This window comes from Anabrus simplex, chromosome 1 (assembly GCF_040414725.1).
Source record: "Anabrus simplex isolate iqAnaSimp1 chromosome 1, ASM4041472v1, whole genome shotgun sequence".
Classification (NCBI taxonomy): domain Eukaryota; kingdom Metazoa; phylum Arthropoda; class Insecta; order Orthoptera; family Tettigoniidae; genus Anabrus; species Anabrus simplex.
This window is the reverse complement of record NC_090265.1, coordinates 978,617,697-978,632,237: the sequence shown is the minus strand read 5'-3', so window position 1 is coordinate 978,632,237 and position 14,541 is coordinate 978,617,697. Positions and strand designations below refer to the sequence as shown.

Genomic DNA, 14,541 nt, shown 5'->3' with positions numbered 1-14,541 from the left:
TGGACTTACAGTACGATACACCATAGTTTATAGTGTCTATGAAATTGACTTGGAGTTCATTTGAATACTAACGATAAGTGAAATCTATACGTCAACGTATTAAACACATTTTTCTCCATACGTTAATACACTACAGCACATGCAAATTATAGCACGATGTCAAGACATCAGGCGGCGGTACTGTGAACCTGGTTGGGGACGGTTTTTATGCTTAGAACTGGCTCACACACACTTCACGGTCTAGCAAAGCAACAACTACGTCACCGAAGGCAACAGAATTTTTAACATGGATGTGTTTTCGGGCTAGGGTTCTACATTGAAACAGTTTAAGCAATTTTGCATGGATAAAAAAACCGACACCGTCGTAACCAGACAACGAGTGTACGTCAAATGAATGGAAAAACGACGCCATTTTGCTGGACGGAAATACATGTTTTTGGAATATGTTGATGTTGGATATAGTAGACCTATAGAGAGAGGCTGTAACAAAGCAATGAGGAATAATTTTAACGGTAAAACATTAGTTAAGATTCTGAATTCTGCGGAAGGAAGAGATTATCTGTTGGACATAAAATCATCCCCCTTTGACCAATAGCAGGCCCTATTTTATTTTCTCATCATGACATATTCATAATACGTATCGTGCGAATACGTGCGAAATCAGCGACAGTTTTGTTGGACGTAGATCTTGGTAGGAGCGGCTATCCTATGACATCGAATGGGAATTTTGTGTGCTGGATCGGCTGCCATATTTTTGCACGTAGATAATGATGTTACATATGTCTTTCTGTTTATCGTAACTCTCTATCTACCCTGTGAGTGGAGTAAAAGGATACATAATCTGTACCCCTTGCATGTCGTAAGAGGCTACTAAGAGGGGAAGAACCAAGAATCTGTACTCGCTCTCTCGTCTTGTAAGCCCAAAAGCATATCCATGATTTGTGCTTTCCATGTAGTGGAGAAAGCCTTTTAAATATCTTTTGGGATGTGGAAAATGAAAAGGGACCATTTATCGGTAAGCAACAAAACATCGTACCGAATTTAAGGAATGTTGTGTTTTATAGCCAACGGCTGTAGCCGTGTTGAAACACCGCATCCGTTAAGATCTCCGAAGTTAAGCAACATTAGGCGTGGTCAAGATTAGGATGGGTTGTCACGCGCTGTTGGTGGGGGGTAAGGGAATGGAGGAGTGGAAAGGAACTGGCCACCCTACCGCATGTAAACTCCAGCTCAGGCACACCTCTGCGGAAGTTCGGACCTGCCTTCGGGCAGAATACACCCTTACCTTTGTGTTTTATATGAATATCACAAGAAAAAAGTTTAAAAATCGACAAATGGTCCCTTTCCATTTTCCGCATCACATATAGATGGCATAGGGAGGGAGAGAGAGAGAATATTGTTTTGATAATTCTATTAACAGATCAATTTCTGACGTACTCTTCTCCCGGAGCGCACTACAGTAGGTATATAAGTGGTTCGAATGGTGAAATCTGAATCCTTCCGGAAATAGAAGTTAGGTCGAACGCCCGGACAGGTGCTTGCGTGAAGTGCGGACGTAGCAGTTGTGGGCTTTTTGTTGTCACCTAATTGCAATCCAATGAAGCCTCTCAATGTTGGGATATTTCCTCACGCAAAGAGCAAAAGTGAGTATATAAAGGCTTGCGATAGCATTGAACACTCCAGGTGAGAATCGGTTAAGATCGACCGTCTGACAACACTTCCTCCACCGCCCGACAGAAGCTCATTGCAAGCAAGGCCATCACCACCATGGGCATCGATGTGGCTCCCGGAGCTCAATCGTATGAGAGGTAAGGAGTGATCCCGAAGTGCTCTAATTCGGAGGTCACCTACCGTTTCTTCTTTCTCGTTTAATCAGCACCTCTTATTACGTCTTTGATGACATGGTTATAAAAAGCAAGTCAAACATACGCAGAATAGAATGTTAACGTGGTAAAATGTTCGATAAATTAATACATATGCCTTTGGCGAAATCTAGCCTTGACAGTGCACTATGCCTTCTTGTATGGGCTAGAATAAATTTTGTTACCTTTATTGTTCTGTCTCAGTCTCATCCTTGGCTTTGACAATGTGAAAGTGACTGAGTTAAGAGTGATGCTAGTTAAGTTATTCCTTAGGCGGCCAGTCCCTGTTGTGAATGGTGACAAAATGTCGCTCATAGGGTTTGTTGGCGCGTATATTTCAGTTAGCTTGGCAGACTGATATGCAAAAAGAAACTTCTGGCTCTGTGTGGAAAGCAACGAGAAACCACCTCACTCCTCATTTCCCTAGTGCTCCTCTTCAGTGACGCCTAGGCCATCTATGGCAGCTGATGATGGACCTGTTGATGATCAAACCAGCCTCCGTGCTGAGCACTCAGCATACTGATTCGTAGATACATGGGCCTTCAATGTGACAACTGTTTTAGTGAGGGATACTTTTCAATTACCAGTTCCTTCCTCCTTAGTTCCAAATAATTTTTTTTCATGTTTTTATTACCTTTAAATTCCGACACTGTAAGTTTTCGAGACTGGACAATTTTTTGCTTTCCGATTTCATAAGCCTGCTTATTTTATTTATATGCCAATCGACTTCAATATCTCCGCGCGGTTTGATTCTAGATCACGAAACCTTACAACGGCAAGCTTTGGTAGACTTCTATCGCAATTCTTTCCCCATTCACGGCAAGAAAATGCTTGAATGTAAGTTTATTTCAATCTAGGGTTCCTTCTCATGTCCTAGACTTAAATAATTAAGGATGTATTCATTACTGCAGACGCAACAATAATATGCATTATAAATCGGATTTACGTACTAAGTAACAAGGAGTGAGGACGATGAAATCCCTAGCTGGTAATTCAAGTTACAGAAACCTATTTTTAAATATTTTTGCTGCATTGTGTGGCTCAGATTATGAAGCACTAACTTTCTGTGTCTAAGTTGGCCGGTTCGATTTCGGCTCAGTCAAGTGGTATTTGAAGACGCTCAGATACACCAGCCGCGTGTCGGTAGATATACCGGTATGTAAAGGAACCCCTGTGGGACAAAATTTCAGCACATTGGCATCTCCGAAAACCATTTGCATTATTTATTACACTTCCTTTTATTAACCAAACTGTCTCAATCCTTCTTAATATATTATTCTTCCGTTATCCTTCATGAGGTAAATGACTTCGATGTTAAGTTCTTCAAACCTAAGCTAGATAAATAAAATGACAGGTAACTATATTAATAATGTTCTATATTCTAATCACCAATTAGCTATCAAATTATAATACTTACCTAAATCAAAAACTTGTAAGAATTAGAATTCCATTCTTTCCCCATTTCAGCTACATGGTGCAGCTGATGGGATGGAATATCCCTGCTGAGCACATGGAGCTGGTCCACCCGCACTGGAGAAGCTACGAGTCGCCAAGTAAATACTGGCACTTCGGTTTCGCCTTCTTGTATACTATCCTTATGTTCATGTCATTGCTCGGAAATGGAGTAGTCATTTGGATTTTCGCCACGTAAGTAGCTCTTAGTGAGGAAGTCAAATACATTTAATAAAGCATTTGATACATTGAAGTTTCATATTTCTTTCAGCACCAGATCGCTTCGGACACCATCCAACGTTTTCGTTGTCAACCAGGCAGCTTTCGATCTTCTCATGATGCTGGAAATGCCTATGTTCATCATTAGTTCTTTGTTCTACCAGAGGCCAATTGGCTGGGAGACGGGTTGCGACGTGTACGCACTTTTGGGCGCTGTGTCTGGCATTGGTTCGGCGATTAACGGTGCAGCCATTGCTTACGACAGATACAGGTAATAGCTATTTCTCCTTCACTATCGTTATCCACTTTTATTTCTTCAGAGCTCCCGTGATGTCGGTACACAGTAGTTCTTGAGGATTATCTGAGAAACACCGCTATACATGAGATTATGGAGTTATTTGGATATGATGGGTATATATATATACTAGCAAGATACCCGTGCTTCGCTACGGTATTATACTGAAATTTATAATTGAATGCTTATTGTTTTAGATATATAATCCGCCGAAATTCGCGATCTGACTCGTTCTCTATTAGATTACGGCACGTTTCCTCCCATTTTTCAATCTTCCTTTCCAGCAATCGATTTCGTACTTCCCGGGCTAGGCTCAGGTATTCCTCCCGGTCAGCTGGGTCCGTAAATCTTTGCAATCTTTTCCGATAATCATTTTTAATATGGATAAAATTCTTCAGGAGATCCGGTGTGGTGTCATATTGGGTGCCTTGGCGGCACTGAACCCGCGGTCGGACTGCATTCTTAGTCATTACCCGTCCAGGAGCCGTTTCCAGCGCAGTCCGCACATTTGACGACGGTCCGGAACATTATTATTATTATTATTATTATTATTATTATTATTATTATTATGTGTTGCTGGAATGGCTGATGACAGGGAAAATCGGAGTATCCGGAGAAAAATCTGTCCCGCCTCCGTTTTGTCCAGCACGAATGTCACATGGAGTGACCGGGATTTGAACCACGGAACCCAGCTGTGAGAGGCCTGCGCGCTGCCGCCTGAGCAACAGAGGATCCTTATAAGTACATTAGGAACAGTAAAATCAATTGGTGTCACCTCCTTCTACACCCCACCGCCGTTAAGTTTATTTACCGCCACCCCCCTCCCAAAAAAATTAAAAGAAGGCTTGTTTCTTTATGTTTAAAGGAGATTCCAAACACCAATGTTCACGTCTATTACCTTCAGTTTTGAGATATAAGTATCCCCATAAAAATAATTTACTTTTTTCACTTCATTTCACACTACTCCTCCCCCCCTAAGTGAATTTTCCCGCAAAAATACTTGTTTCTTTAATAATAAAGGATCTTCTAAATTCCAATTATCACGACTCTAACTTCTTCAGTTTTTTATTTATGTGTCCTCATGAAAGGAATTCAACTCCTTTACACTCCCGAACTCCAATATGGTTCCCCCCCAAAACGCGTTTTTCATTGTTTTTAAAGGAGATAAAAATACGAATTTTCACGTCTGAAACAACTTTAGTTTTTATTAGATGTATGTATTCTCATACAAATAAGTCAATTAATTTTTCAATTCTTTCATCCCCCCCCCCCCCTTCATTGGATTTTCCGAGAATACATGTTTTACTTTTAAAGCAGATTGCAAATATCAAATTTCACGTCTGTAACATCTTCATTTTTGAGATATCAGTAGCCTAACTAAAAGAATTCAACACCATTTTCAGTCACTTTTACCCCCCCTCCACCCAAGTGGTATTTCCGAAAACTAAAAATACACGTTTCTTTATGTTTAATAGAGAAAAATATACCATTTTTCACTTCTGTAACATGTTAAGTTTTTTTAGATATACTGTAAAAATTCTCAATTTTAAAATTTCACCACTTTTGAGTTCCCCTTAAGTGGAGTTTCCAAAAACAAATCACATATGTTTATTTACATTTACAGGAGATTCCAAACACCCACTTTTTACGTCTGTAACATTTTACGTTTCCAAGATATTCTGTAGATATAGTCTTTCAAAGAATTCACCATAATTTGTTACTCCTGTTTAACCGCCATTTTTTGGATTTTCCGAAATCTAAAAAATACGTGTTTCTTTGTTTTTAAAGGAGATCCCATATACAAATTTTCAGTTCTGTAATATCTTTCGTTTCTGAGATATATGTAATCTCATTCAAGGCATTTAACCCATTTTTCACTCTTTTACACCCCTCCTATTGGGATTTACAGGAAACAAAAATATACGTGTTCCATTATTTTTAGAGGAGATTCTAACTACCAATTTTTACATCTGTAAATTTTAAAGATTTTAGATGTAGACACACTCATTTTAAAAAATTCACCCCCCCCCTGTTCACCCCCCAATATTTGGATTTTCCAAAAACGAAAAAATACGCGTTTCTTTACTTTTAAAGTAGATCCCAAATACCAATTTTCAGGTCTGTAATATCTTCAGGTTCTGAAATATAAGTATCCTCAATGAAGGCATTTAACCCATTTTTCACTCTTTTCCACCCCTCCTATTGGGATTTACAGGAAACAAAAGTATACGTGTTCCTTTATTTTTAGAGGAGATGCTAACTACCAATTTTTACATCTGTAAATTTTAAAGTTTTGAGATATAGATACACATTTTAAAAAATCACCCCCTTTTCTCCCCCCCCCATTAATTGGATTTTCCAAAAAAAATACGTGTTTCTTTATTTTTAAAGGAGATCGCAAACACCAATTTTCAGGTCTGTAATATCTTCAGGTTCTGAAATATAAGTAGACTCATGAAAGGCTTTGGACCCCTTTTTCAAACTTTTCCACCCTTCCTATTAGGATTTTCCGAAAACAAAATATACGATATACATGTTTCTTTATTTTTAAAGGAGATTCTAAATACCAATTTTCACATCTATAACCTTTAAAAGTTTTGAGATATAGATACACTCATTTTAAAATATTACCCCCTTTTCACCCCCTTAATTGGATTTTCCAGAAACAAAAAAATACGTGTTTCTTTATTTTTAAAGGAGATCGCGAACACCAATTTTCAGGTCTGTAATATCTTCAGTTTCTGAGATATAAGTAGCCTCATTAAAGGTATTCAACCCCTTTTTCACCCCTGTACACTCCTCCTATTGCGATTTTCCGAAAACAAAAAAATACGTGTTTCTTTATTTTTAATGAAGATTCTAAATACCAATTTTTACATCTGAAAACTTTAAAAGTTTGGAGATATGGATTCACTCATTTTAAAAATTCACCCCCTTTTAACCCTCCCATTAATTGGATTTTCCAAAAACAAAAAAAAACGTGTTTCTTTATTTTTAAAAGAGATCAAAAGTACCAAATTTCAGGTCTGTAATACCTTCAGTTTCTGAGATATAAGTACCGGTATCCTGTTTAAAGGCATTCAACCTATTTTTCCCCATTTTCACCCTTTTTCACCCCTCCTATTGGGATTTTCTGAAAACAAAAAAATACGTGTTTCCTTATTTTTAAAGAAGATTCTAAATACCAATTTTCACATCTCTAAACTTTTAAAGTTTTGAGATATAAACACACTCATTTTAAAATTTCACCCCCCTTTTCACCCCCTTAGCGACGGAATATCCGAAAATCCTCTCTTAGCGAGCACCTACATCTTAATATGAATATATCCCCAAAATTTCATTTCTTTATGTCCAGTAGTTTTGGCTCGGCGATGATGAATCAGTCAGTCAGTCAGTCAGTCAGTCAGGACAAGCTACTTTATATATATAGATACTAGCAAGATACCCGTGCTTCGCTACGGTATTATACTGAAATTTTTAATTGAATGCTTATTGTTTTAGATATATAATCCGACGAAATTCGCGATCTGACTCGTTTTCTGCGAGAATCCACCAAAATTCCCGATCTGACTGGTTTTCTATTATTTTACGGCACGTTTCCTCCCATTTTTCAATCTTCCTTTCCAGCAATCGATTTCGTACTTCCCGGGCTAGGCTCAGGTATTCCTCCCGGTCAGATGGGTCCGTAAATCTTTGCCATCTTTTCCTATAATCATTTTTAATATGGATAAAATCCTTCAGGAGATCCGGCGTGGTGTCATATTGGGTGCCTTGGCGGCACTGAACCCGCGGCCGGACTGCATTCTTAGTCATTACCCGTCCAGGAGCCGTTTCCAGCGCGGTCCACACATTTGACGACGGTCCGGATTATTATTATTATTTTATTATTATTATTATTATTATGTGTTGCTGGAGTGGCTGATGACAGGGAAAACCGGAGTATCCGGAGAAAAAACTGTCCCGCCACCGTTTTGTCCAGCACGAATGTCACATGGAGTGACCGGGATTTGAACCACGGAACCCAGCTGTGAGAGGCCGGCGCGCTGCCGCCTGAGCAACGGAGGATCGTTATAAGTACATTAATAACAGTAAAATCAATTGGTCTCACCTCCTTCTACACCCCACCGCCGTTAAGTTTATTTACCGCCACCCCCCCCCCCCCCCAAATTAAAAGAATGCTTGTTTCTTTATGTTTAAGGGAGATTCCAAACACCAATGTTCACGTCTATTACCTTCAGTTTTGAGATATAAGTATCCCAATAAAAATAATTTACTTTCTGCACTTCATATCACAATACTCCCCCCCCCCCCTAAGTGAATTTTCCCGCAAAAAAAATACTTGTTTCTTTAATAGTAAAGGATCTTCTTAAATACCAATGATCACGACTCTAACTTCTTCAGTTTTTGATTTATGTGTCCTCATGAAAGGAATTCAACTCCTTTACACTCCCGCCCTCCAAGATGGTTTCCCCACCAAAACGCGCTTTTCTTTGTTTTTAAAGGAGATCCAAATACGAATTTTCACGTCTGTAACAACTTTAGTTTTTATTAGATGTATGTATTCTCATACAATTAAGCCAATTAATTTTTCAATTCTTCCCCCCCCCCCACCCCCTTTCATTGGATTTTCCGAGAATACGTGTTTCTTTACTTTTAAAGCAAATTGCAAATATCAAATTTCACGTCTGTAACGTCTTCATTTTTGTGATATCAGTAGCCTAATTAAAAGAATTCAACACCATTTTCAGTCACGTTTACCACCCCCCCTCCACCCAAGTGGTATTTCCGAAAACTAAAAACACACGTTTCTTTATGTTTAATAGAGATAAAAAATACCTTAACTTCTGTAACATGTTAAGTTTTTTTTAGATATACTGTAAAAATTCTCATTTTAAAATTTCACCCCTTTTGAGTTCCCCTTAAGTGGAGTTTCCAAAAACAAATCACCTATGTTTATTTACATTTACAGGAGATTCCAAACACCCACTTTTTACGTCTGTACCATTTTACGTTTCCAAGATATTCTGTAGATATATACTTTCAAAAAATTCACCCCAATTTGTCACTCCTGTTTAACCGCCATTAATTGGATTTCCCAAAAATGAAGAATTACTTGTTTCTTTATTTTTAAAGGAGATCCCATATACAAATTTTCAGTTCTGTAATATCTTTCATTTCTGAGATATATGTATCCCCATTAAAGGCATTCAACCCATTTTTCACCCCTTTTACACCCCTCCTATTAGGATTTACAGGAAACAAAAAAATACGTGTTCCTTTATTTTAGAGGAGATTCTAACTACCAATTTTTACATCTGTAAATTTTAAAGTTTTAAGATGTAGACGCACTCATTTTAAAAACTTCATCCCCCCCCTTTTCACCCCCCAATATTTGGATTTTCCAAAAACGAAAAAATACGTGTTTCTTTACTTTTAAAGTAGATCCAAAATACCAATTTTCAGGTCTGTAATATCTTCAGGTTCTGAAATATAAGTAGCCTCATTAAAGGCATTCAACCCATTTTTCACCCTTTTACACCCTTCCTATTGGGATTTTCCGAAAACAAAAGAATACGTGTTTATTTTTAAAGGAGATTCTAAATACCAATTTTCACATCTATAAACTTTAAAAGTTTTGAGATATAGATACACTCATTTTAAAAAATCACCCCCTTTTCACCCCCCCCCATTAATTGGATTTTCCACAAACAAAAAAATACGTGTTTCTTTATTTTTAAAGGAGATCCCAAACACCAATTTTCAGGTCTGTAATATCTTCAGGTTCTGAAATATAAGTAGCCTCATTAAAGGCATTCAACCCATTTTTCACCCCTTTTCACTCCTCCTATTGCGATTTTCCGAAAACAAAAAAATACGTGTTTCTTTATTCTTAAAGGAGATTCTAAATACCAATTTTTACATCTATAACCTTTAAAAGTTTTGAGATATAGATACACTCATTTTAAAATATTACCCCCCTTTTCACCCCCCGCTTAATTGGGTTTTCCAGAAACAAAAAAAAATAAGTGCTCCTTTTATTTTTAAAGGAGATCCCAAACACCAAATTTCAGGTCTGTAATATCTTCAGTTTCTGAGATATAAGTATCCTCATTAAAGGCATTCAACCCATTTTCACCCCCTTTTCACTCCTCCTATTGCGATTTTCCGAAAACAAAAAAATACGTGTTTCTTTATTTTTAATGAAGATTCTAAATACCAATTTTTACATCAGCAAACTTTAAAAGTTTCGAGATATAGATTCACTCATTTTAAAAATTCACCCCCTTTTCACCCTCCCATTAATTGATTTTCCAAAAACAAAAAAATACGTGTTTCTTTATTTTTAAAAGAGATCAAAAGTACCAATTTTGAGGTCTGTAATATCTTCAGTTTCTGATATATAAGTACCGGTATCCTGATTAAAGGCATTCAACCCATTTTCCCCAATTTTCACCCTTTTTCACCCCTCCTATTGGGATTTTCTGAAAACAAAAAAATACGTGTTTCCTTATTTTTAAAGAAGTTTCTAAATACACAATTTTCACATCTATAAACGTTTAAAGTTTTGAAATATAGATACACTCATTTTAAAATTTCATCCCCGCTTTTCACCCCCTTACCGAAGGAATATCCAAAAATCCTCTCTTAGCGAGCACCTACATCATAATGTGAATATATCCCCAAAATTTCATTTGTTTATGTCCAGTAGTTTTGGCTCGGCGATGATGAATCAGTCAGTCAGTCAGTCAGTCAGTCAGGACAAGCTATTTTATATATATAGATTACCAGAACACACTTGATGCGGGCATCGAAGCCCGTATCGGCAAGTCAATATAATCTACATGCCTATTAATTTGGCCCTGCAACCCGTGCAGCACTGTAACCATGGCAACCAGTGTTCGTCTATGTATACTAGACAGGGTGTGAAATCAGAAGGAAATGGTGATGGAGGAGGGGGGGGGGGTGAACGTAGGGCGGTATCTGGCAGGGAAGTGTGTATGAAATTCCCTCTCCTCGAGAAAAATGTACATTTTATAAATCATTTTGTTTGAATTTTATTGTTATAACAAGAATGATAAACATTAGAAAGTTTAGTGGGGGGGGGGGGGGTCCTTTGAGATAAAGGCGTCGGTGGGTGGGGGATTCCTCCCTTCTCCCCGCGATTTCGCACCCTGATAGTAGGTCAGTAGCATCATCTTCTTACCGTGCGCTTCTTCCTGTAACTTCCTGTAAAGGCCAGACGAGGCGCGATTTGTCCTGATTTATTGCTTTATTAGTAGAACCTTCCTCTACCAGGGCTAAGTGCTGACTGAACAACTTTGTTGGTTTGTACACACGTTAAGTGAATATTCTCCTATTGATACCCATCGGAAACACATGCTCTCCGAGCAGTACAGGAGTGGTGTAAGCTCGAGCTACTTACAGCAAGGACAAGGGAGGGGATCTTCAACTAATACATTTTTGTTCGGGTTTCAGATGGACTTGGCAGAATGAAACGTGAACAATAGGCTGCAGGTCCGGATTACCACCGCTGCGTTGTTTTATTGCTCAAGGTCTGGCAGTCATTTGAATTATTGCTGAGGTTTATATGAAAATATGCATAGTAAAAATCATTAATTTCAGTAACAAATTTTATTATATGTGTTCTACATTTTCCTCATTATTTTATAATGAAAGAATTACCCCCCGGGCGATTTGAGTGGGGGGGGGGGACCTTTGGGATAAAGTCGTCGGTGGGGGGAAATTCCTCCCTTCCCCCTCCCCGCGATTTCGCACCCTGATACTAGGTCAGTAGCATCATCTTCTTACCGTGCGCTTCTTCCTGTAACTAAGAGCTTGAGAAAATATCTTATCAAGTGAATCCCGTTCTCTCCTCAGTTCAGAAATGAAATCCTTAAAGTAACCGGAAAACAAACCCAGGGCTTCGGAATGGGGGACAGGCACACTGCCTCTACACCACAGGACTGGCTAATAATAGGCTTAATAATAATAATAATAATAATAATAATAATAATAATAATAATAATAATAATAATAATAATAATAATAATAATAATAATAATAATAATAATAATAATATATTTACGAGGTCTAGAATGTTTTCTCACACCCCCTGCGGGTGGGGGACGCACATGTAGAATATACCCGCGATATCCCTTGCCTGTAGTAAGAGGCGACTAAAAGGCGCGACCAAGGGATAATCAAATTAGAACCATGAGACTACTTGTAATTAGTACCATCACGCAGGGAACACCGTGGGTCGCATTTACTTGCGCGTGGTACACTATGTTAGGTACGTAATAGGTTTGTGATTAGTAGCGACAGTTGTGTGAATCAGGATAAGGGTCTTACAGTACCTGTGATTCGTACCCCTATGCGAGCAACACCATGGGTTGAGCGACACCATGGTTCTGCCTTGCCTATGCTTAGTTCCCAGTATGTGAGGTATACCACGGGATAGTTCGGGTCCCTGTGGTTAGTCCACTTAAGTGAGGAACACCATAGGTTTGCGTTGCCTGTAAATAGCGCCGCAATGTGCGAAACACCATAGGTCTGTGTTACATGTGCGCATTGCACTACATGTGAATAGTACTATAATGTGTGGAATACCGCGAGTCTACGCTAGTTTTGATTAGTACCGCCAAATGGCAGATAGCATGGTTCTACTTTCCTAGCGATAAGTACCATTATAAGGGACCGATGATCTGGATTTTGGACCCGTTTCGACTACAGGCATAATCGATTCAGCATCGTGCTATAGAAGCAGTCCCTTGATCAGTAATCCTTATTGTTTTGTGCCAGCTTCTGTGCATGTGAGGCACTGTGGGTCGGTTCCACTGATCGTTTTCAATTCATATCCATCCATCCTTTCATTCTTCGCCCTTGCTTCGAATTCTGGTCAGTGGAGGATTTTGGACTTTTAATTTGTCATAACATTCCGTCTCATTTCGTACCATTACGGACCGATGACCTCGATGTTAGGCCCCTTTAAACAACAAGCATCATCATCATCTTCATCATTTTCTCATTATTCATGAGTCTTACCAGTATTTTTGGATACACTCATTTTTCTTTCGATTTATCGGAACTCTTTATCTCCCCTGTGGGTGGAGTGAAAGTACCTCTTGCATGTCGTAAGAGGCTACTAAGAAGGGAACAACCGAAGATTCTGTATTCGCTCTCTTATCTTCTAAGCCCAGAAACATATCCGTGTTTGCGTGCTTTTCCGCGTAGCGGAGATAATGCATGAGTGCGAAGTTTCTTTTTCTTACCTCAGATATTTTGAACTCAGAGAAACCTGTATTGAACTTGGACAGTGCGCCACTAAGCATATTGGTTGGCGCAACGGTGCTATAGCTTCCATGAAGATATCTTTTTCCTTCCTCCACCGAACATCCAAGAAATGTTAATGGACTTGTCACCTACCCTTGGATTGGAAGATGGCCAGAAGGAAAAAGCTAGGGGAACCGTGGTCGCCTCCCCACGCTCCAAATTGAGAGACCCTGTTCATCCGTTTAGTAACCTATTATGGCAGGCAGGGGATACCGTCGATGTATTCTACCGACGCCTCCACTCACAGTGGCAGGATTATTATGAACTTTAGTGTCTTAGGTGGTAAGTTATTGTCGCAGATAAATTAATGCTAATCGTCGACATGGGACTTATCTGTGTCGGAGCGACATAAAGCTAATTGAAAAATGGTGGGGGGTTAACTACTTGTGTGGCTCGAAAAATGTTTTGTAGGAGTTCCGTCTGGAGTCGCCCCTGCATTGGAGCTTGCTGCGTATATTATACTCCATGTAAAGTACTCGTATATTGCCACTATCGTAAATAATATTAATGTAGTGCAGATGGATACTACTACATGTGAATGGCCTGAGAGAAATATCATAAACGGGGAGAGTAAGTGCCTACGGATATTATCCGCTGGAATTTATGATTGCACATGTAGGTATGCGAACTGAATTTTGCATTGTAAAATCTTCGAAAGGTACATTGTCTGCAATTCTGAAGTATTATGACATAGTCCAAACAGACTGAACTCAACGATTCATGGTTCCTTCTCTTGAGCGGAAAGCGGAGACGTGTGGATTGTAAATTGACTCGATTAACTTAAAAGTAGTTGGTCTTTGAGAATAATGGCACTTTTACCTAATAATTGTACCTTTGTCAGCTTTTGCGACGATAATGTTGTTGTTGTCTATTTTCATTTTCACGTTCTGGAGGATCCACAGTTCTATTAGATAAACCACATACATTGAAAAAACTGAATAATTCTTTAAGGAAAAGATTTATGCAATAGTTTATAAAAATCCTACAACAAAAGTACAAAGAAATCTAAAAAGTTTCATTAAAAGCTCCAATTTTCTCGTCGATGAACAGGAAGAACGAAAACTTCTTAATATGAACCCTAGTATACCAATAGCCAGAGCCATGCCTAAAATCCACAAAAAGGATATACCAATGCGCCCTATCGTAAACTGTAGAATTAGTCCTGTCTACAGGTATCAACATTCATTCACAGTTTCCTAAGAAACATTTTGTTTTCAATAATAAGTACCCCCTAATAACTCAGTTAAATTTTGTGAAATTTTGAATAAGTTTATTCTAAGACCCAATCATATATTATGTTCTTATGATGTACTCAAATATTCCACGATGAAACAGTAAGAATCATCAACGATAACATCAATAAACATAGTAACCTTAGTA

General features: G+C 38.5%; 1 protein-coding gene across 1 annotated transcript in view; it reads left to right on the top strand.

Annotated features, from left to right (window-relative positions):
• The first annotated feature begins 1,687 nt into the window (after positions 1-1,687).
• LOC136875326 (opsin-2) overlaps positions 1,688-14,541 on the top strand; it is a 29,344-nt gene continuing 16,490 nt past the window's right edge. Inside the window, exons 1-3 of the mRNA XM_067148877.2 lie at positions 1,688-1,808; positions 3,330-3,509; positions 3,586-3,804. Of these exons, the coding sequence (XP_067004978.2) occupies positions 1,768-1,808; positions 3,330-3,509; positions 3,586-3,804 (440 nt within the window). The 5' untranslated portion in view covers positions 1,688-1,767. The remainder of the gene's footprint in view (positions 1,809-3,329; positions 3,510-3,585; positions 3,805-14,541) is intronic.